At 40.5% G+C, this 25,203-nt stretch overlaps 2 protein-coding genes across 3 annotated transcripts in view; one reads left to right on the forward strand and one right to left on the reverse strand.

Annotated features, from left to right (window-relative positions):
• Nucleotides 1-25,203, forward strand: part of hcn4 (hyperpolarization activated cyclic nucleotide-gated potassium channel 4) — a 76,834-nt gene that overhangs the window by 24,340 nt on the left and 27,291 nt on the right. For both annotated transcript variants that reach the window (XM_027281676.1, XM_027281675.1), the window contains 3 exons: nt 86-509; nt 14,613-14,774; nt 17,795-18,013. In XM_027281676.1, coding sequence (XP_027137477.1) covers nt 105-509; nt 14,613-14,774; nt 17,795-18,013 — 786 coding nt within the window. In that variant the 5' untranslated portion in view covers nt 86-104. The remainder of the gene's footprint in view (nt 1-85; nt 510-14,612; nt 14,775-17,794; nt 18,014-25,203) is intronic.
• Nucleotides 6,404-9,039, reverse strand: LOC109139640 (piggyBac transposable element-derived protein 3-like). The gene is made up of 2 exons (XM_027281677.1): nt 8,838-9,039; nt 6,404-7,972 (listed from the first exon to the last, which is right to left on the reverse strand). Exons 1-2 carry the CDS (start codon nt 8,933-8,935, stop codon nt 6,481-6,483), a joined length of 1,590 nt encoding a protein of 529 aa, XP_027137478.1. The 5' UTR covers nt 8,936-9,039; the 3' UTR covers nt 6,404-6,480.

Here is a 25,203-nt window from a genome sequence, read left to right on the forward strand (position 1 = left end):
AAGCCTCTTACACAGAAGAATGTTACTCTCTAACTGGGTAGGATGTAACAGATTATTCTTTCTTTCACCATCTCTCTCCAACAAGGTTTTACTGGGACTTGACCATGCTGCTGCTGATGGTGGGCAACCTGATCATCATCCCTGTGGGCATTACGTTCTTCAAGGACGAGCACACGCCCCCCTGGATCGTGTTCAACGTGGTGTCCGACACCTTCTTCCTCATGGACCTGGTTCTCAACTTCAGGACAGGCATTGTCAAGGAGGACAACACGGAGATCATCCTGGATCCACAACAAATCAAGATCAAGTACTTGCGGAGTTGGTTTGTGGTGGACTTCATCTCCTCTATCCCTGTGGACTACATTTTCCTTATTGTGGAGACGCGCATCGACTCAGATTTCTACAAGACAGCGCGTGCGTTGCGGATTGTCCGCTTCACAAAGATCCTCAGTTTGCTGCGACTCCTGCGCCTCTCTAGACTCATTCGCTACATCCACCAATGGGAAGAGGTAGGAAAATACACATGAGTGTGTTAACTTTATGTGTATAGTTGTAGTGTTGATGTTGTAGTTGATGTGTGCTATTTTGAGTTGTCCTTGGCTGACTGGATTCCCGGGATGTGGATTCACAGAGAGAGAAAAAGACGGAGATGCAGAGAAAATACCAAGAAGATTAAAATGATTGACAATCATACAAGCATATTATTTGATGAAGCTAGTCAAACACATAGGGCTTCACTTCCTAAATCCAATTATAATCCAAATAGTATACCCATGCTGGGTTCGCAGAGCTCTGTACCTTCCACTTTCCCCTGGGAAAGAAATATGGATAGATGCTGTTTCTGATTACATCCACCCTTGAAAGAAGTGAAGAGGCCCTTTTGCTGTACCCCAGTCACCAGTAACTTGATGAAGCCACAATGTTGATTAGCATTTTCTCTCTATGTGCCCATCCAGCTAGCAGTGGGACCACAGCGCACAGAGAGGCATTGCTGCAATACAAGCATGATTATAATTGCGGCAATAATTAGAAATGTGTTTCCATTGCTCTCACTCGATGGATCTTGTTGTTTAGTCTCAGAGGTAAAAGGTGCAAAGTGAAGCATCCACTGAGACACTGATGCTTTGGTCGGTTGGTCCGTCAGTCACAAAATAAAAAAAAAACACTGGATAATTTAATAAATGCAACCCACAAGTAGGACTTCTTCTTGGAGGCTCAGTGCTTCATAATAAGTTGCTGTTTGTTATTTCACATATACTCCCTAAAAATAACCAACCCTCTACAAGCTTGTATCTCTTTGAGGTGATGGCAATGCAGGGTGGAGGCTTTAGTTCAGGGTTTAGTGTCTCAATGAAGTACACACAAGCAGTGTGCATGGTCATAATACAGATGTTATATTGCACTGCAGCGGTTCACATGTTCACACACGTTATCTTATGTAACTTCATTTTACAGATGGATCTTGCACTTTTTTGTTTAGATACATTATAAACAATTACTTCAATTTCTTTTTTGCTGTCTTATATTTTCCAGTTCAGTCTCAGTTTTGATACTTATAGCATTTAATGGGAAAAAAAAAGTTTTAGACAATGAAAAATAAAATGTGTGATTTGCTGCAGCTTCATTTCAAAGAGCTTTATTGGGCTTCAGTATTACTAAAGAAACATGCTGCTTGTCTTCATCAAAACAAACTAACAAAATAATAGTTTGAATGTGAAAATGATAATGAAATAATGACTTCAGTCAAGAACATTTTTTTAAATTCTTTGGTTTAGCTGTGCTTTGAATTAGACTATTTTAGAAAACAGTGTAACAGTGGATGGCAATTTTCCTCCAGTGTGAAGAAGTTTCACATTCACATACTAACAACACTGTATTGATATCTATTAATTAAAAGCCAGACCCTGTTTGGCCACAGCACTGCTCAGCAGTGTTGGGTATAGTTACTTTGGAAAGTAGTTAATTAGGTTACAACGGTACCATCAATTAAAAGTAATCTGTTACGTTACAGCGTCACCTATGAATATAGAGTACTCATGCATTACCAAAAATAAAAAGCCGTTTGCAGCGCAGCTTAACTGACACAGACACACAGCCTCCTTTTAAATGCACCGAGAAGTCCTGACAATGAATAATGTCAGTCATCCAACCAAATTAACTCTGCAGGATAACAATAACAGGAAAGACAGTCAGCTTGGATACCAGATGTTTGTTTGAATTGGAAGTAGATTTTTTTGCGGTCGACAGAAGCTTTTCACCAACGCAGAGTGTGCATTTTACCGTTATGTTGTTCTTGTCCTTTTCGCTAGCGAATTGAAAATATTGTGCGTACTTCCACGATTCAAAAGCTGTCCTCTCTGCCATCTTGCCGGCGGTTCGAAAACAGTCACACACACAGGTAACGTAGGTCAGCAGGGCACAGACGCATCATCACAGCGCTGCGCCTCCGCTGACACATCCGCAGGTGGCACAGTACTGTCTGACAAAAAGCAGGCTGCAGTCTGAATTTTTCTTTACTTATCTGGAGAAATTTGCGTTACATTAGATGTTACACGAAACAAGGAATTAGAGTACTGCAATGCGTTACTTTGTAGCATATTACCCACAACACTGCTGCTCAGTTAGTTGGTGGTTGTGTTCACCTGAGTGCATGGCATTACATGGACAATTGGAAAGGTTGAATAGCAAGCTGATTGCCAATCAAACATCCCCAGACCTGCCCACGGGTATTTTGAAAAGTTTCTGGTTTTCAAATATTCAGCTGGCACTCTGGGTAGAACAGTGTATATAAGTGTGGTGACATTAATCATGCAGGGCCTCTGTGATGCCATTTCAAAGAGAGGAAAAGTTCAAATGAATCACTGGGGGAGACTCCCTTTGCCACCTTGTGCCTCAATGCATCCCTGCTGCAGTACTTCTGATCCCAGAATGAAGGCAGGGATACATGCAGTGACAGCCAGCCTGTATTTAGAAAAAAAAGTGGACATACTAACAGTGAGCTGTCACATGTTCAGCCTGTACAATAAGGTGACTGATGGGAGGAAATAAAAGGAAAGAAAGAAAGAAAGAAAGAAAGAAAGAAAGAAAGAAAGAAAGAAAGAAAGAAAGAAAGAAAGCTTGTTCAACCATCGTATAGCATCTAAAAAAACACAGAAAAATGTGATAGAAAGAGGAGATAATACACTCACAGAGCCAGCTTCCATTTACATGTTTTATGCCCGTATGGATGGTGTGTGTGTGCGCATGTGTGTTCGAGGCTCGCTGATGAATGCTAGCTAGGCAGACAGAGTGAAAGGCCAGCTTTGCCTCAGTGCCAGAGTACTCCAGATGCGACCTCACAGAAATGTCATCTGTCACTGCAGAATAACTTGTCTCCGAGATCTCACCACCTGACTGCCTTTTTGACTTTTCCTATTGACGGCTACACTTCAGACAACGTGTATGTATCTCATCGCCATTTGAATATTTTGGCAACACTTCACACTGACCTACCGTAGGTCGGTTTACCTGCATATTGTGCTTGAGAGAGAAATTGGAACTACATTGTAATTGTGTGGTGGCACTTTTTTTTTACTTTATACTAACCTGTCCTATATATGTTGTCTTGTGTTATTTGTCCACAGATAAATTTGCACTAATACTAAAAATAAAACAACTTAGTTAGTTATTATTTCTGCAGGTTTTCACAGCACACTGGTGCACGATCCTTGTGATCAATGACACTGTGCAATTTTTAGACCCTGTAACACCAATGAATGCTATTCAGCATTGCTTGCCACTCTACAGTATATGGCACTGCAATGAACTGCACTTCTCCGACATGGCAGAAGCTGCAGATCTGTGAGATCCTGATGTCCTCCAAAAGGTGAAGATGATTTATTTCACTCATATTTCACAAGCTATAAATAGTCCTGCACAAATTCATTTGGTTTGTTATTGTTTGAGTTTAATTTCCTCCCCAGTAAGAAGTCACACAGAGGACACTTCTTCTGGGAAGTGCTGAATACAGCTCAGTGAACTGCACTGCATGGTTTAAAACCTCATAGAGTGATTCTGTTGGGAACAAATTTTTAAATTTGAATCTTTTCCCATGTGTTCACTGCTATGAATAAAACTCTTTAGGAATTCCAAGGAAAAGACAAAGCACTACAGCATGTAATGAAGACATAGAGAAGCAATTCATACTAAAAGCAGTGACAGAGCTCAAATGTTTGACAGGTAAAGATTTTATGAATGGGCACAAGACTATGTCTGTTTTGAAGTTGTCAAAAATCGATACATAAAATCATAGCAGTATAATTACCATGAAAATGATATACGTAGAAACCTTTCTTAGAAGATGCCTCTCAGAATACTATCTTAAGTGTTCCCTTAGCTTTGATTTTATGAAACTACTTGGCAGGTCATGGATGTGGTTATAATCTGACATGCATGCATGTACATACTGCACATATTCACTGACAAATAGTTAATCATTGTAAAATAATGTTTTATTTTATAATGATGATGCGTTTTTTCTGCATGTGAGTGTTTGAACCCTTTTTCTGGCTCTGTCGACATGGAATATAATTGCATGTCCTCCGGAGAGCATACTGTGGTCTAGCCTGAAGCTCAGACATGTTTGCACATAACCACAAATTGTCCTTGAGCATGATGCTTGACCCCCAAACTGCTCCAGTAGGGCTTTCTTGAAGACAACAGAGGGGATTGTGGGTTCAAGCAGCATCAAACATGCTAACAATAATAATAATAATAATAATAATAATAATAATAATAATATATCTTATGTTTTAGTATAATTACAGTAGTAATAAATACATTTAAACCAGGTTATTAAAGGTGCATTTTACTCTACTATATTTACAGTATTTTAAATCTTTAGTTACTAGATACTTTGCAGATTCAGATTATTAATACAGAATAGAATCAACTAATAAACTATTATGTATTATGTAGTATAAAATTAGAATTAGCTCCACCTTTACCAGCTCCAATTTACATTATTGCAATTGTTTTTTGCTTAATTGAAATATTTTGGAACTGTATTGCACATGGTGGCAATATAATATAATCTTGTTTGTTTTTTTTTAATTACTTTAAATTATTTTCCAACGTTTACATTTTGTTCTTTAAATAATGATAAATCATGTGTTCTACCGGTATGTCTTCACAACTGACTGACATCCTTACAAATTTAGGGGAGGGGGAATGAAACATTCAAATACTAAGCGCAAAATGTTAGGACATTTCAGGGAGTAAAATGATGTCGGAAACTGCAATCATATCATCTTCACCTCCTCAAAGACCCTAATCCAAAATCCACTAATACCATCAGTATCCTTTGCATAACTAAAGCGACGCCCTAATCCTGCACCAGCTAATGAATCATCTTCCTTTTTATCACAGCTGTCATAAATTAGCTCTGATTGCTTCCATTTCCTCTCCAAACACTCAAGATTTAAGGGTGTGTTTTTTGTTTTTTTTTAATATTCAACACATTCTGTTGACAGAATGTTGTTTACAAACAAGGAGGTTTTGGCGGTGGTGGCTATATGCCAGTGATAACACTGTCATGGATAATGACGTTCAACATGGTGTGCAGATATCCATCACAGACACACACACACACAGCAGACTGCCGTTATGGCGTCTCCCTTGTCTCCCTCTTGTCAGTTTCCTCTTGTCACTTTTCATCTGGATAAAAATAAGACTGCGACCGGATATTCTCCTCATTGGAGTTGTCTCCTGTTGACGAACCACTGACTTGGATGGGATTAGTCATCCTGTTAAATCAGATTCAAGGCAGTGCACTAATGACTAAGCTCTGAGGGCTTCCTTCCATTGTGCCTGATGCCTACAACATAGCTGTCCCAACTGGCCAACCCAGTAAATGTTGCTTTTAGCATGATGGGGATAAAGGGGGACAAAGAACAACGACAAAGAGGGGAATGTTTTATGGTTAGGTGTGAGGTCGAATGACATAACTTCAGTATTATTCAACCTGGACCTTATTTTCCCATGTTTTAGTTGTACTTACTAGCATAGGGTCATAGCATCAACAGAAACACCTTCAGTTTCTCATGTTTTGCAGCCTTGCAGCAGCTTGTTCACCCTCCTGTTACACCTCTCTGTCTCTCTCCTTATCAGGAGCTCTTCATCCGTATACATCCAGAGGCCATCGAATTCAAGTCATCAAATCTTCCACATTGTCAACAATATGAGAACCAAGGGAAAAAATGTCTTACAATTTCTGTTTTTTTGTGATTTCCTATCTTTTTGGGCCTAAAAAAACACCTAACAATTTTAATTTTTTTAAATATATTTTTTATTTTCATTTTACAACATGTCCATTGTAGAGGACAACAGGACGATATCTGCATGAAAATAGCAACGGAGCAACAGTGAAAATAGAACAGAATTTAGAATTTAGACATAGAACATAACTATCATAAGTATAATTTTCTTCTTCTTCTGGATAATTTAGGTGTGATAATCCTGGAAGCATGATTTCTTTTTGGTTATGCAGAGGAACATCTTGCATTTGGTGCACCTCATGTATGTTTTGCCGTTGCATCCCTTGTTCCGGCATCTTTCTGCATGTTTGATGTCCATCATCTCTGGCATATGTCTGGCTCCTAGCCTGCGTACAGATGGCTCTGGTTGTGGGATTCTTTTTTTGGTTGGTGGCTGATACTCATCCTCACTGTCTTCACTGCTGTCATCAAATGCAAGGCTATCCAGCAGCTCTTCAGCCAGGTGCAATTTGAAGTCCAGGTACTGCTGGGTGTTCTTAGCTGGTCGATTCAGCACTTTGCTGTCAGACTTGTACTGGATCCAAGAGTTTGTGATGGCAACATCAAAGAAATGTGTCATCACACGTGACGTCCACTTCTTGGTCCTGGTTGACATGCGGTAGAAGCTCAGCATTCGGTCACAGAGGTCTACGCCACCCATGTTGTCATTGTATTGCCTTATTACTGCTGGCCGTCTCACCTGGACATGACATTTTTCTTTTTTGGACCATCTCCTGCAGATATCCTCTGGATCTCTCCCATAGACAGTGGAGGCCATCAGAACTGGTTTATTGTCAAACCATTTTGTCACTGCCAGCTCAGGTCCCCTCCGGACCAACGTCACTGAAGCCCCTCTCCCTTCTTGTCTCAGCTGCTTATCTCCTGGCAGCTGGCATTGCTTTGGAACCCTGTTCTTCATGATGGTTCCAGTTGCTGGGAGACCCTTTGAGAGCAAAGCGTCCATGAGATTGATTGATGTGAAGTAACGATCAAAGAACACTTTAGTTCCGGTAGGAACTGACTCAACCATTCTCAAGACTGCTGCAGCTCCAACTCCCAGTCTTTGGCCCCTGAATGTGTTCTTGCCCTGATAGATCTCCAAATCCAGGACCAGACCGTTTGGCGAGGCAAGCACAAAAACCTTTAGGCCAGTAGGGTTTGGCTTTCCTGGGACATACTGCCTGACTGGGCAGCGGCCTGTGAATGGGATGATTTGCTCGTCAACACACACCTTGTCACTCCTTGGAAGGCTGAGACAACCTTGCCTCACACGGTCAAGCAATGGTCTGACTTTCCAAAGAATGTCTGACTCCTTTGCCTCTTCAGTTATATCCAGGTCATTGACAATCTTGAGTGAGGTCCTCAGCTTGTGGAACCTATCTCTTGTCATCTTCCTGCTAATAACTGGCACTTTAGTCTTTTTAGCCCAAAACATTTTGACCCTGGGATAGCCAAGGCATGCCATGTGTATTGATATGCCAAAGAAAATTTTTATTTCTTGGGCAGTAGTATTCAATGACACTCCTGTAGTTTGCAGCTGTCTTTGATTTGTAAAAGCTGCCAGATCCTCAAATATTTTGTCATCTATGTACTGTGAAAAGTACTGGATTGGACTCCAGTGTTCACGGATTTTAGGGTCATCTTGATCGGCAGGAAGCTCAGGTAGCACAGGTGTGAATCTGGATGGATAAAAAGCAACAGTTAATTTTTTTTCACATCACTTTGGATTAATGCAGTAATTTCAGTCTCATGGATGTGATATGACTCCCTATTGACCAACTTTATAAGCATATTTTTAGGCAAATTACATCACATAGTAGTAGTATTGCACATACTACAATAATCTAGCACAGTGGTGCCCACATTTACACGCCTCGTTAGCTACTTTTCAAATGACCAAGTCAAAGTGATCTACGGGGAGGGGGGGCACACGGTGTACGGACGGCCCAACATACTGTCGGCTGCGGCGGTGTGTGTGGGTGGACGGCTCTGCGATCGACTGGATCATGTCTGGCAATCGACCGGTAGCTCGCGATCGACGTATTGGGCACCCCTGATCTAGCATGATCATTAAATGTAATACATTAGCCTGAAACTAACTAAACTAAAAACAACATACAAGTCAGTCCTGGCCCACAGAGCACGACGACTTTGCTGTTCCCTCTCTGCCTCTAACTCAGTCTCATCAGATTCTCCTGCATCTTCTTCCTCTTCTTCTTCATCATCATCTTCACCTATCACAGGCTGATACTCATCCTCATCCTTTTCCTCATCTGACAGCTCCAAATCTGAATCTCCCTCTACTATCTTGTACAGAATCCTCTCTGCTTCACTTCTTTCTCCTACAAGAATGGGCAGTCAATAAATACATTAACATGGTCCCGGTGTCCACTACAGTTGACATTCATTAAATGACTGTTATTTCAGAACAGAAATAATAAAACTGTTTTCAGATGTAAAAATATTGTTTTTAACATGTTTATGAACAGGAATATATATAGTTTTCATGGTAAAATAGAAAAAGATAAAGAATATTTGACTTACCTCTCCTCTTTCCATAAAATGTAGTTGCTGGTATGGCAGGCATCTTCATAGAGGAAAAAAATAAATTTCCCAGCATGCAAAGCAGTCACATGACACATCACTGGAAAGGCCAGGATGTCCTCTACAGAATACTATAGGGCTTGATAGGGTAACTCAAAATACTTAAGAAAGGTGCAGGTGAACACAATGTCCATTATGGAGGACATAAATGAATAGGCCGGGTCTCAGGAGGCTAAACTATGCTTTCTGTACTTCAGCACAAAAAAAACTTCCAGCTGGTGCAATGCTTTTCTTACATTTTCACTGCTGACCTCACCTCTCCTGAGATTTCATAATGAGACATCTTCTTCATCATCTGAGTGAGACCTTAGGGGGCTCTATTTACAGAATATGGCAATACTCTATGTTTTCATTAAAGTATAATCACTTGAAAATGATTGTTTGACCTTAGAGATGAGCGAAGTCATGTTCTACAGAGTCCGCCATGTTTAACCAGCATGTTTCTATAGTAGTCCAGAATGGATAAACCCAACACTGGCTCTAGATTGAACCTTTCACATTTCTTTATGCATTTCGCACTGACCATAATTTCTCCATCATGAAAAGAGAGGGTAACAGGGGTGGTTGCAATCAACAATCGCACTGATAGCTGTCACTAAATCCTACACACTGGTTCTTTACATTGTACAGAACTAGTACCACCTTTGGTTTTTTTTTAATACAATGAAGCAGAGCATCTATCTCTCTGAATATTGGCACCTTGGATTGTTAAGATGTATAGCTCTGCCCGCCCTAGTGGCTCTGTGCTGCAATTAGGGAGAAACAAAATGATCCATCAGTGAAATGCTCAGGTGCTGTGATAGAAGTTAGCCATGTGGCTGCCCTGAGGGTCCAGAGAAGGAGTAAGACTCCTTTTATTTCCACCCAGTAAATCTATACAAAAATATTTAAATAAGGTAAATCAGCTAATCAGCCCCCCACTCACTGACCCATTACCTTGGCCCAGGACTGGTCTTTCAGAGATAAGAAAAGCAGGAAGAAAAGATTTAATGGGCTATTATTGAGTGCACAATGAGGCTTGCCAGTAACAGTGACAGGTCCTCAACAGTCTGAATAAGCCTTGTGTGATATGAATACCCACAGTGGATTTGCTTAAAAAACTATTACACAGAAATGTGTAATCCTGCACAAACCCAATGGCGCATCTTTGTAGGGAGCAGAATGAGAGTGTTTTTTGTGGTCCGAACCCTCCAGGCCTGTTCAGACAGATGATGGAAGGGTGTTCCCAGTGGTCCACTCCCAGGCCTACTTTTCATTCTCCATGTGTGCTTCGTCCACCATGACAGCATGCATGAGCGTGACATTTTGGTTGAAGGCATTTATAGTGAGAAATCTAACCCCCTGCCCACAGTCTGCTCCCAGAATCTGCCATCGTCGTGGATGATTAAAAATAACACGAGACGTGTGGTTTGATTTAGTTGAGAAACTTCATTACTCATCACACGGAAATCACGTCTTGCTCTAATGCGAAAGGATGCAGCATGTGGCAATCAACGCACTAAATCTAATGAACATAATACATACTATACGTGTACAAAACTAGTGCTATTTCCAGAGAAATTATAGATGACTATGATTTACCAAAAACAGTGAAAAACTCCAAAACAAATGGTGGAGATTTGAGGTACAGGTCATGCGTGGAGGCTCAGTCAGCAAAATTGCATCAGAAAAATAGTATGAGCAAACAATTTTGTTTTCTCTTATGTGTCGAGACGCCATCATGCCAAACATTCATCATCATTAGCAGCACGAGCAGAAAACACCAGATGCCTCGGTATAGTGCTATATCGACTGTGTCTGGGCAGCTACCATCAGCACCATGGGACATATGCATCTATTCTCCCACCTGGATCACGCTCTTCTCACTCCATCTGTTTGAGATGACTCGGCAGCTGCCTTCATCCACTCTGTACTCGTCTGGGCCTGAATGCTGGCTCACAGGGATACAGATTAGTTGAGGACTTAAGTGAGTAACCCTGTTTTTGCCCTTTTGATCTTGTCTGTGAGACACTGTAAATATCTTTGGTTTATCTTTTGCATTGGTAGTAGTAGATTTGTGTCAAAATATGGTTAAGAATCTTAACTATTCTGGTGGTATAGTTTTAGTTGACAGCAGTGGTAGTCAGCAGGGTAAGAGAAAGTAGTAATCATAGTATTTCTGGTAGTAGTTGTTGTGGAGAATTCTATCCATGTGCACAGGAGTCCAAGATGTTTTATGCTGAAAGGATTATTGAAGTCTGATCAAGGAAAATTGGGAATTTATCAATACATGTGTCATGACATGATGCTGCCTCAATTCTGACCAGGCCCTCCACTCAAGCCTTCCATTCATCTACCCTCAGAATAGTGTCACAACTACTCTATGCACCTAAAGGGTCATTAGTCTGCAAACAAGGAAATATGTTTACCCTTAGTGTTCCGATATTGTTATCTGACTCTGTAGAGGCTTCTGCATTATTTACGTATCTGTCGTGTCTATGGAGTGAGACAGCCCTAATCTCTGACCTCGGTTACCATAGTAATGATCAGAATGGTGCCTGCTTTCCTAAACACAAGCATACAGCAGCTCTGTATTTCAAGGAGAGAAGTCACTGTCTCCATAATAATCTAAGATTTAGCACTATCCCTACAGTGACCTCAGGACCTATGCTTGACCCTTTGTAATTCCCATATGGTGCATGCTATAGAAATAAATCCCTCATAGTAGAAATGTAGTTTCCCTGGTCACATTGACTGTGGTTAAAGTGGCCTTTCTCACAAGACTACAGTTAAATTAAATTGAATTTAATAAATTAGAGCCTTCAATCTCAAAGTGCTTACAACCATGTCATTACTGTTTCAGTAGTTGCATTTATGAAACCACTACATTGGCGTTGATTTACTACAGGTGACGTGATCTGGTCCATGTTTTTGATTTTTTTTAAAAAGGCAGGCAGATACTGGATCAGCATGGCCTCTCATATGGAGAGGCCTAATGAGAGCAGTGGGAGTAATGACAAGCCCCCCCCCCATAAGAAACTGTTGTGTTGCATCTCTGTGCCTTCATCAATCAAAGTTCTATTGTTTATGCTGATGCTAATACTGCCAGGCTCTCTCTGTGTCCCTATCAATTAAAAGAAAGTGGTCAGCAATCCATCATTCGCCACGTAACACGCCATGTTGTGTGTAACGCTGTGTGTGCAACCATACGCTTTCACATTTGTGTGTTCGTGTTGAATCCTCTATGTATGCGTGTTTTTAGCACAGTACATGATTCTTTGTTAAACACGCTCAGACATCCTGATGCATGTGTCTATTTTCACATTTACAAGGAGCGACAGAAATGAAAGGAGATACAGAGACCTTATTCCTTTGCCTAAGTATAATGATCCTTTAATAATGATCCAACCTTCTAACAGAAGCAATCTTGGGAACAATTTTTCGTAAGTGGAAAGTCGGTTCCTGCCTGGCATGGGTGTATTTGAATTGATTGCACCTGTGAAGAGAGATAGGGGAATCACCTTCCTGCAGTGACAGTTGAGTTTGGGTTACAAGCTGGAGATTTGCATCAGCTGCCACAGTCCTCACAGGCATTATTCTCCACATAGTGTTTAAGTGCCAGAGGTCTTTTGAGGTCCCATTTACAGTAAGAATGTAACAGGAGTTATCGTTGAACAATAATGAGTCATTCAGGCTGTGCCACAAGATTTTGAAAAGAATGTGTGCTATTTTAGAAATATACTAACACTGGATTGAGTTTGATAGGATTCAGTACATTGACATTTTCAAGGAGAGTCCACACAATGATAATAACACCCTAAAGACAGTAGACCATTACTTGCTTCAAGAGTTATTGCCCACAATGAGCCATTGCTGATATTTTGGATGATAGAGGTAACACCTGTTTATCAAACTCAAAGGTAATAATGGTGCTTTTACATGCAGTTATTAAAGGTGTACTCCACCAATTTAGGATCATTTAGGATTGCATTATGGAGTTGTTTTTCCATAAAGGGAGACTCACAAGGGATCGCCCCAGTTGATGCAGCTTAGGGCAAATTCTAACTTTTTACATGCTCCGAAAATGATGGATCTTTGTTCATTTGTCAGTCTTAATGTACCAAAATTCTGCTGTGTTTGTGTTCAAAATTTACTTGGCAAGTTTTTCTAGATTTAAAAGTACAGTCCATTTATTCATCACAGAGTGAACTTAACACTTTAAGGCTATCCGATATTGAATGCCATTATGGCTCCAGCAGAAAACTTGACACCACACAACATTGCATATTAGATAATATAAATGATTTAACATCGTGTTTAAAGAAAAGACTGGCTGCTAAAAAAAAAAAAGCATTAGTTCGCATTTGACAAGGAGCTGTGAACAGACGTGTAGAGGATTATAAAATTTAGTGGGTTAAGTGAGAAAAAGTGCAGCTGGGCAAATGATTCAGCTTAGATGACGTGAAAGTGCCCAAGGCTTTGAAACAGATACACCTGCACAACCACATAGCTCCTATAAAGACACATTATTAATTTTAACTTTATTGTAAATATAATTCTACGGGAGCTGTGTGGCTGTGCAGATTTATCTGTTTCTGCGTTGGAGTGGGAGAGAGATATTGAGCTTCATTGTGTAATGTTTGTGTGGATGGACGGAGATTGCATGAATAAGTGGGGAATGTCTTGACCTCACCCAGGCACATTTTCCTGGGTATACCTTTGGCTTCATGCTAGCCTGCTGATGGAGCCAAATTGATGTGATTTGATGGTGCAGCAGGACCCGCACTGTTCCGGACAAACATTGCACTGGTCCCTGCCAGCCTCCATCTTAACACGCACACATAAGAATAACACAGATACACACAAAAACACAGTGGAGACAGAAAAAAATAAACTACTCTGTGCTTTAACATATGTTTATATTTTAGAATAATATAGCCTTTGATCTGTTTTCTCTTTACTTTCACTTACTACCGTGTAAACCTAAAAATTGCATTTCTTACATATTTAAATATCTACATCTCAGCGAGTATCAGCTAAGACAAAGTACTAAGACAAAACTTTGGGTGACAGATACGTATGTTGATATCTTCATCTCCCTCCTCATCATCACCTACTGCTGAACAACAAAGTAAAGATGGAATATCCCCTCTCAGTCACAAGCGCTTAAAAGGCACTGAGTGGATTTTAATAAGGAGCAGAGTGGTTAGCAGTGCACACCGTGGTCTTCAGTGGGATTAAGAGGCTTTGAATGGTTGAGGCCATTAAAATCTACACCAGCCCAGAAGTCCTGGAGCGCCTTATGAGTATATTTATCATTAGGATTAACAAACCAAGCCTGTGAATGCTCTCACCCCAGGAGCGCAGCCACCTCCGCCCTTGTGCCATTATTGTGTTTGGCTGAGAGGTTGATGATTCAGAAGCAGAAGAGTTAATGGGCCCAGCCTGCTGACCATCCCCAGTTGACCGTTCTCACAGCATTTGCATCCACTAGCTCATCTATCCAAATAAGGTTTCTACGGGCTAAATACATTGTCGTCTAATTCCTAAACCGGAAACCCTGTGCATGACATGATCAAAGGATAGACCCAGAAGTCGCTGAACTGCTAGTGGAAGAGGAAACTCTCCCTTGAGGACGTGTATGCGTGTGTGCTTTGCAGTCTGGAGAGATTTCAGGGGTTTTACCGTCACCCTGCCCTAACCCGTTTCCTGCTTCTTTCATCTCTGACCCCTCAGATCTTTCACATGACCTATGACCTTGCCAGTGCCATGGTGAGGATTGTCAATCTGATCGGCATGATGCTGCTGCTGTGTCACTGGGATGGCTGCCTGCAGTTTCTGGTGCCTATGCTGCAGGACTTCCCCGCTGACTGCTGGGTGTCCAAAAATAAGATGGTGGTAAGTGCTTCTCTGGCATAGAGTCCTCCTGCTTGTTGGAATCAGATTATGCCCTGTCTTATCTCATCCATCAGCTTCAGTAATTACTGTACTAAAACCCCTTAGCATCCTGAGAAAGATTGCCTCACATATCTGTCATTTTAAGCCCTAAATCAAATATATTTATCTGCTACATTTACCCACATTTATTCGATTTGCTGATTGTTTTTATTTATGTGGAGCTCTCAACATCTGTCCTTATTGTGAAAGGAGAGAGACACTGAGGCTGTGCAGGGTACATTGATTTTCTGAGGAGGACAGACCGCCCTTATTCAATATTGGTTGAATATTGACAGTTTCCAGTGAGCACTCATGCTTTGCTTTAATTCTGCTGTATTGTTAAAACAGTAGCTGGAGCAGAGTCTCTGAGCCTGGCTCATAATAGAGTCCTCTTTTATTTGCTCACAGAAGCGGACTGTGTCACACCTGATGTGCGATTCTGAATCACCCGCAGCTGATGGCTTCATGTTAACTTCATGTCTCATGTAATAAAAGGCAGTGGCTCCAAACGAATCAGGAGTTATTGTCAGGTTTTGTGGTGGGGCCATTGATCGTGATTGATCTGAAATCACTGAATGCTTCTCTCTTCCAAATAACATACCAATAAATCAACCCATAAGGAATGCAGTTAAGGAAAGTGGTTCCCTGACTGATGGCTTATCAATACACATCTTAATGTAACAGTCAGTGAGGCAATAATTGGGCTTTCTTGTGGTCTGCAACTAATTTTAGTGACAAACTGAAAGACGTCTACATGGTGAAGAGTAAAAGCTTCCTGGATTGAATAGATTTATTGGCAACATTTTGACCAATCAATTTTTTCCTTTGGCAACAGCTGTTTAGTATCCATATATTGATCACAGCCATTCTCTGTCACAATTCCCTGTGAAAAGTATTACATTCATTAGAATCACACACAGATAGAATAGCACATTTATTTACAGAAAAACGCCCAATTGAAAGCCTAGGGTAAATGCACCTGTGACAATAAAACAACAAATTCAAGCAAGCCAACCTTTAGTTTTACAGAAACCATCTTCTATACAGCTGTATGTTCAGCTCACCGTGCCAGAGCAGATGTCACATGAGTAGTTACATTGCTCAAGGTATGATGTATTTGGTTCATCATGCCTCACTACCTTCCTGACATGCTCACTTGTTATATTTAATCACAAGAAACGGCAGATGTTTCAAACCACTGTCCCTTGAGATGTTTCACACTTAAGCTAATTTTAGCTTGTTCTCCATACCTGTCTGTGCAGAGATACACACAGGTGAGGTGGCCTTGCTCATATACAGTGTCAGTACAGGGCAACTACTTGTCCACTTCATTGACAAAACCTCTTTGAGTTATCTAAATTGAAACACAAGATAAAGATATACATTCATACTTGTATATATCCCCTTCTCCACCATGAAAGATGCATTTTACCACTAGTTCAATATGCGTGGAGGTAATTCTAAAGGGACTATCTTAAGTGGCATAAGGCTGAGCTGTCAGGCAACATAATGTAAACTGTGGCTCATCATTAAGACATAGTACAATATGCATGGATTAAGATAGCAGTGAGAACACTGACATTTTTGTTTTATTTTTTTAAAAACATACACACATTTGAACTACATAGAAATACTACTGCATAATACATAAAGCTACAACAGAGAAAAACTGATTTATAAAGCCTAGTCCTTCAAAACAATATGAGACAGCTGCCATCCTTTGTTTTTTAAACAAATAAAATCCAGTTTTCCTTATATGTTTATATTTTAGAATAATATAGCCTTTAATCTGTTTTCTCTTTACTTTCACTTACTACCGTGTAAACCTAAAAATGCAGTCTTGCATTTCTTACATATTTAAATATCTACATCTCAGCAAGTATCAGCTCACATGCCAATGCCTTGTCACAAGATGATTACATTAGATTATATTTAGCCATTTCCTACATCTCGTGTTGTTACAGCTCAGTCTTTTTCAAAACTTCCACAGAGGTTTGTACTGGCTGTCTCTTCTGATTTCTTCACCCCAAAACAGCTTTGTGAATCTGCAGTAGGAGTGCAGAGGTCGTTAGATGTGAGGAAGAGCACTCATAATATACTTAGTTTAAAATCCTGAGGTGAGGTATGTAGCCTCTCATTAACATCAAAATGGAGTTTGTTGTGTTTCACACCGTAAACACCGTCTAATTAACTGCATTACACAAGAATGGTGACAGAATAACAAATATATCTCTCTGAATTAATTCAAGCCTTCAGGGCAGGCACCTCTCTGATGGAAAGCTCCTTATGTTTCCCTGACATTACCTGCTAGACAAAGAGTTTGTAAGTATTTACTCAGTCACAGTTGGTTTGGTTCTGATTAGAATCATTAGGAGACATTTTTTGTCTTCTTTTACAGTAGCTGTCCCATTATCTTGCTGGGTCATTGCTCTTTACCTTTTCAGGAGGGCACTAATAAAATTGCTATCTCTCAGCTTTTCTGCTGTGGAAATGAGTTTGAAAGCAATTTGGACATGTCACCCCCAGGAGAGAGTTGATATTGATTTGCCATGAACTACCACCGGGATCTAAAGGAAAAGGGGCAATTTATCTACAAATGAGAAAACTCACAGAGAATTCACATTTTTCTAAATAGCTGACCTACTTACTGTCATCCAAGCCTCCAGTGTCTCATGCTCCATCCGCCCATTCTCAAGGCTCTGTTTTAGGCTTTCGCCCAAATGTCTGCTTGCTCCAAATGTTTGCATATTGAAAAGTATGTTTTACCCTGCCAGCTGCTCTGTATTGAACTAAGACAGTCTGAAGTAGACACATGCCATTAGTTTTGTCTTGAGTAACTGGATACGTGCGTGTAAGCTGTCATGGAGCTTATCGACCTTTAATGTGCCATCAACACCCTTATGAGAGAGGGAGAGAGAGCAGGATAAAAAGTGTTCCTACGTACTTACCCTAACTCACCCCATTTCCTCTGTTTCATCCAGAATGACACATGGGGACAGCAGTACTCCTACGCACTTTTCAAAGCTATGAGCCACATGCTGTGTATTGGGTATGGCATGTACCCCCCAGTGGGCATGACAGACGTGTGGCTGACGATCCTCAGCATGATTGTGGGCGCTACCTGCTACGCCATGTTTGTGGGCCATGCCACTGCTCTAATCCAATCCCTGGACTCATCTAGACGGCAGTACCAGGAGAAGGTGAGTCAAGATGACGTTTATTTTGAAGAGGAACAGTGCTGGAACCGTCACGGTACGGGCATCAAGGTTCGGTGCATGCAGTCATACGATGAATATGTCTGAGTGAGTTTTTAAAAAAGTCGAGTCCTCACTTTAATCCAGGTGGCGGTAATGAGCCTAAAAGCTCCCAGAAACAGTCATTACAGAAGAAGAAGTAGTTACAAAAAAGGACGAAGAAGAAAAGTGATGAAAAGTGTGGAGCTGGAGGAGGCGCCAGCTTCATTTAAATCAGCTGTTTGGGAGCACTTTGGCTTTCCAGTACAATATAATGGTGATGGCATGCGACTGGTGGACCGGACAAAGACTTTCTGCCGGCGATGTTTCACGGATGTGCAGTATGTTGCTGGCAACACCTCAAACATGCTAACCCACATAAGACATATCTGTCACTGGTGCGAGGAAAAAAACATCTTTGGTGCAACAACTTATCCTCACTGCTTTTAAGCCACCTCTTGACATTAACACCAAAAACATCACAGAAGCAATTGGCATATACATATCAACATCTATGCGTCCATATGCCGTAGTAGAAGAGCCTGGCTTCAAGTATTTATTAAAGGTGTTAAGCCACACTAAAGTGTCCCATGCCGTGCACACATCAGCCAGTCTGTAGTCCCTGCCATTTACAAGCGTGTACAAGCAGTGGTGGAGCATGAGCTGTCGACAAAAAGTCAATTGGTGTCTGTTAAAAATAAATGAAAAAAAGCTAGTCTTTTATATGTGTGTTTAAAAAATGTTTTTTCCCGTTGTACCGAACCCATAACGAACTGTGACCCCTATACTGAGGTGCGTACCGAACCGTGACTTGTGTGTACCATTACACCCCTACACGGATACAATGTATAGCTTTGCTACTGAGAAGAAGGTGTGCATTTTCTGATAATCCAATAGGTTTCAAATGGTACAGCAGCTGAACAACTAAAGACATTTACTAAAGAAAAAAACATGGTTTTCTTTGGACAGCAACAAACAGACTACTACTGTATAGACTAACAAAAGAAATGTGGGCGTACTGAGCTAGGTGTCCACACCTTCTCAGTTCCTGCAAGCCAACTTTTTCTCTTTGGCTGGATGTTTTTTTTAAGTGGAACCATCCCTATAGGGACAGGAACCCCAGCCTTCCCAGTTCAATGAAAGGAAAGCCCTGACAGCTGGCTATGGACAAGCTGTGATCCGCAGTGTCTTGCCCTCTGTGGGCCCAGCATGGGCGATAATGAGCTGAGGTGCAAGGCTGCCACATTGGCCAGCGTCTGGGATGGGAGATGGGAGAGGATGATCTCCAGGGAATGAAGGCAGAGGCTCGAGAGAGATCACCCAAATGAAAGAGGAATAGAAGAATAGACGTGAAAAGGGGCATAGAAAAAGGCCTAGGCAGACAAGCAGAGAAACAGATTATCTGACATAATGGGTGTGTGTTGCTACATCTTCAAAAATAGAAAAGGTGCAATGGATAGATGAACACCTCAAACATATAGGAGTGAAACTAGTTTTCACTAAATTCCTATCAGCTAAAAAGTCTGAAAAGTACAACATGCAAGAAGGTACATGACTTACGCTGCTGATCTGAGCTGCCTAATGAAAGGGGAGCAAACCATCTCCCAGCACAGCAGTCTTGACTCATCTGCTGCTCAGCTTTAGAGATGCCTTGCTGCCAAGTAGACTGAACAGCTGGTCTGTCTCAGCACCAGTCAGCATGTGCTACCAAAGCCATTTGCTTCTGTTTCTGGGATCACCCCCTAAGGCACCTTAAAGAATCCCCTAGCCAGCTAAAAAGGCTCCCCTGTGTTCCCACAGCTTCCCACGGTGCCTGCCTGCAGAAAGGTTATTACTGCAGACTGCAATTAATTTTAAAGACTGCGGATTCTCTCATTTATCTTTCCACATGCGTCTGTGATAAGGCACTCCCTGGTTACACTGCCACTACGTGCTCATCTGGCTGTGGGAGCCAGATAATACTACTACACTGTACTATACCCACTCCCCCTTTCTGCTTATCAGTGTTAGTTTGTTCAAAGACATAAACCTTTTTGTCATTGCCACTCGCATCACTTGTGTGACAATGAGATCTGCTTCCTGGAGATTTCACACTGCTTTTTTTCAATAATACAACACTTAACACATTCATGAAGACAGTTCATTGGTCAGTCCCTGGAGTTTTGAGAGAACAGGTTTTCAGATGGGCTACCATGACAGGGGTTTCTGTTCCTGTCTGCTGGGACTCAGCCTAAGGAGACATGGCCAACATGTCAGCCAGTGTCAAACCTGCCAATATACACCAAGTTATTATTCACACCTGAGTGAATCTACACTGTCTTATTAATTAAAGTAAGTGTTGGCTCTATTTAAAATCTTAAATAGTCTCTTTAAGCAGCAAGGCTAAGATGCGATGGAAGGGCATTTGCACATTGCAGGTCAAGCTTATTGTTAATAGACCTTTCATAAATAATGTGAGGATGATGATGCGACAGAAATGATGTGAATATAAAATACCTGTGATTGCAAACAGTGATGCAACGCCGCAGCAGCATATTACAGGTATGATTCTTTTGTTCTCTAACACAAAGAAGAATATGGTACACGCTGGGTAAAAGATAATGGTGTATCAAGGCACTCAGCCCAAAAAAAGTCCACTGCTTTGAAATATTTAATAGACACTCTTCAAAGAAAGAAATGTCTTTCTTTAAATGTACATTTGCATATTATATAGTAGAGAATTTAAATAATAGTGTGTGTTAATATTAATCTGTCCTCTCCTGTCAGACCACTTTTAGTGGAGTGTTGTTGAACTCACAAACTCAGAGTGGATACTCAAAGAACAAGGACATTGAGAAGCTTACTTCTCATCAAAACCAGTTTATATCTGTAACACATTATATGAAACAGAATTACATAAACTGGCTGTTTGTGTGTCATTAAAATTATGAGGAGAAAAAAATAACGTTGTCTTTCAACTCTCATAAATATGTTTACCCACAGCTCTGCCATAAAATGTATTTTTCATCTTGGTCTCACTGCCTTTGTCGGTTTCTAAACAACATCAGAGTGTTCAAAGACACTCTTTTAATACTTCATTTGGCGTGCTGAGTCAACACATGCATAGCTGATGCTGCAGATTACAGACCGTGAAATATGAGGAATTAGTTATTCTGACTCATTAGTAAATGCTGGAAATGCCATCAGCCTCTTCTGTTGGCTGAAAGCTGAAATGGATCCCAATAGTTTGCAATTTGGAGTTTGTGTGTTCAGAAGCCAGCTATGTCCATGTTGATATTCCAAAGATGCTGTCAGCAAGACTACAAAACTGTGGCATTTGCACAACCACCAGTCTGCGAAGTACTAAAAATCTGCAATGAATCCCCATAAATCACTGGTATGTGTTGTGTTGTTAGTTACAAAATTCAAAGGTGGATGGGTGTACAATTAAAAATGAACATTAGCTCTCATGGAGCTGTATTACAGTTGCATTTAACCTGAGCCAACCTGTGGAAAAAAAAAGTGGATCAATGTTGAGCCGAGCTGCACCATCACCACATTTAACTGCTGGTTATGATCATAGACTGCATAAAATATAGACGTTGTATCCGTAACGTCGCCATAGGATAGGACCAAAAGAGCCATTGTGAAGCTCAGAGTAGTGGCTCTGTCCATCGCCATCTTGGCAGTCCTGCCTGCTCCTGCAGACATAGATTGTGAGTGGAGCTGAGCCGGTCTGATTGAAGCCTATTTGCTCAAACACCACCACCAGTGACCACCATTTTATGTACCTGGCTGTAAACGTGTATTTTGCTGTGAAGTTCACCATTTTGATATCGGAGCTTAAGTTTTTGGCACTTTCATGTTGGCTTCATTTCACAGCCACAGAGGTTGCCACTTGGTTATGATGTGACCCAGGCTCTGTGATCATCTGCTGTAAATGTGCTGTGAAAAATAGAGCATGGAGCTGTCATACACATGGCTGTATGGCCAAGGCAAGAGGCCATCTGTCCAGCTGGCAGGCGGAGGTGATGTCCAGGTAACAGTTAAATTTAGATGGGAAAGAAATCAAAGAAACCCTTCTGGGGGACTATGATGAAGAAAATCAGTCTATGAAGGAATGTTAGAAGTGTAGAGGCAGGAAATAGGAAAAGAGGAAGCTCTGCTGTCAAAGATGGTGAAAGTTATAATCAGAAAGCCTGGGTATAATCTTTTCTGAATAGAATTCTATTACAATGAAACACCATGTGATAAATGACTGGGCTGTCAGAAGATAGCAAGCAGACTTAAATGAGCTCTTAGGAATCAGGCAACCTGTTAACTGTTGCACAAGTAGGGATGCAATACTCACACTAAATACTAGGGGTGTGTAAGTGTGGCCCCCACTGAGATGAAAAACAGCTTTATTAGATTAACGTTCACTCTGCTAAAGATATGCCTGATGCTAGTCTAAGCCTGTGAGTGCAGAATAATATCCACATCCATTTTCAACCTGTTTACAGCTCAGTTTGTTACAGATGTATTTGACTGTGTGGATTAGGTTGGGTCCATATCAGATCTGAATGGAAAAGACACAGGTTGAAGCTGGACATGTTGTAAGCTTTTCCTTAGCACTACCTTTTCTCTGATTTCCATGTGCTAATGGTGCAGAGAGTTACTGAGGTCTCTAATCATGGGATTTACATTTTCAAGTAGTGATACACACCATGGTATCTTCATTTGATCTCCGTACTCCCCACTGAGTTTAATCAAATGGTAATTTTTATTTTTGTAAAATTCTACAATCTATTTTTTTAATAACAAGATAAATTTTCTATCAGATATATAAAATGGGAAAACATTCACATTGCTTGTTCTCTCCAAATAACAGTCTACATTAAAATCCAAAGATATTTCATTTACAATGATAATAAACAAATCCTCTCATTTGATAACCTGAGGCTATTTATTATTTTGCATTTGTTGCTTGATAAATGACATAAACAACTAATTACATGCCAAATTAGCTATTTGAGTCATCATTGGAAATGTATTTATTTAATATGCAAGACTTCTTGAGACTTTCTTGATCTGAGATTTCTTGAAGTACAACAGTAATTATTTTCTGTAAGAACTTAATTGCAAGTTAAGTTAATGTTACTTTACTCTGTTACACTATATTATTATCATATATTATTATTATATTCAACAATCTGTTGAGGCCTCTCCCTTATCCAGTGAGCAGCACTGTGAGATGGAATGGGTTAAACATCTGCGAAATTCCCACAAGGATTCCTCCTTCTTGTCTCAGGCATGTTGAGAACCATTATCACACAAAGAGAATTACATCTCTCCAGATTGGGGGCACAAGATGGCTGCACATGTGACACTGCCACTCCAGCTCTGTGTAAGCCGCTGCTTATCTGCCACTATGGCCCTACAGTGGAAATGCATACAGTACAAAGAGAAGGGGATGGAGACACAGAACAAAGGACATAATCTCATTCATTTGAAGATAAGTTGTGATACATGTTGTTTTTCTTACTTTATCTTACTTCATAGAAGCTCTCTGATATTTCTGAACATTTTTTCTTTTCTTTTCTTTTTTTTTACAGTATTATTAATATTATTCAACGTGGGATAAGTGAGTGATGTTCTGTTTGTTGTTGGTGATGAAATCAGGGATGCCCAGGAGGGACTTCCATATGACTAACGTGTTGTGGCATGCCAAATGGCTTTAGAAGGAAATGGCAATTGGGTGCTGCAGCCCCTCCCCTCTAAATCTCTAATTAACACTTGGCAATTAAACATGGCTCTTTGGGGAATAGTTAATAAGAGGCCCAAAGCTGAGTATTTGAGGGTGAAGAGGCTCTAGAGATCTTGTGTTCCCTCACTTCAATCCCCCAATCAAGACCTTTGGAAATACACAAATAGGCTAGTCATGAGAGGGGGACTACATTTGCACTTACAGAGTTGTGACTTTCTTCCCAAGAGGGAGAGAAATGGATTAATGCTATCAGGAAACTATAAAAACACGCAGTGCTTTCCTTATTTAGGCAAAATATGTCCTCATCTCTGCTTTGCTTGATTTTGAAGGAAAAAAACAAAAACGTTGTATGACAAAGATGTAAGTTTCATCCAACAATAGCAATAACTTTGTGGCGCCTGGTTGAGGTTAAGTTATGATTTCCCCATACAATCAACCCAAGGACATAGCTGTCAACAGGTTGAGGAGCTTAACTCCGATTCTGCCTTACAGTAAGAGTTGTTCTCATTAGTCAGGACCTGACCTGTTACATTCCCTTTTCCTCTCAGTCTGCCACACAACTTCCACAGCTGATTCAAGGACTGTTGACATACCCCAGGGGAACTCTATAAAATACCCATCCTTTCAGTGTAACCACTAAATAATACATCACTAAATGATCAATAAATTATACACACTAACTCCCTTTACCAACTAAGAAAGCAACAACATTTTTCAATTTTCAATTCAATTTTATCATAGCGCCAAGTTAGCCTACAGATGTATTGTTTGTGTTGGTCTTTTGATGGTCATCCCCATGCATGATTGTATTTGGTTATTTTTCAGCTGTAAATTAAAATGTATTCTGAGGCCCTTAGAAAAGTATAGTACATTAATGTCATAGTGAAGAAGCTTATCGCAGGCTTCACTGAATGAAAAGAAGAGTCTAGAAGCCATGCTTGCATATCTTCATATGTATTATTATATTATTCTCTTTTGTTTTACTACAGGAATGCCATTATAGTTTTAGAGATATTTGGTCATAAGGATTGCTCAAATTCAAATATTAAAAAAGTCTAAATCACCAAAGTTCTAACAATCCACCCAGAGCAGATATCAAACTTATGGCAATGAAGTCAATAGTTTTCAAAACATTTAAACTAAAAAAATGTGAACCTCATGGTGGCACCAGAGGAAAAGGGAAGTCAGGACAGGTATAGGGATTCATTTTCTCTGCCCCATGAATGTCTGTATAATATTTTATGGGAATCCATCCAACTGTTGTTGAGACTTTTCAGTCTGGTCCAAAGTGGTGGTCCAGCCTAGTGACAAACCAGCATTGTCCCCTCTAGAGCCACACTGCTAAGATGGTAAAAAGCATTAATTCAGTTTCACACAACTAGAGCACGTAATTGGTGCTTTCACAGTTAGTAGAACTTATTCAAGGTTAGTG

Source organism: Larimichthys crocea, chromosome VIII (genome assembly GCF_000972845.2).
Source record: "Larimichthys crocea isolate SSNF chromosome VIII, L_crocea_2.0, whole genome shotgun sequence".
Lineage (NCBI taxonomy): Eukaryota > Metazoa > Chordata > Actinopteri > Sciaenidae > Larimichthys > Larimichthys crocea.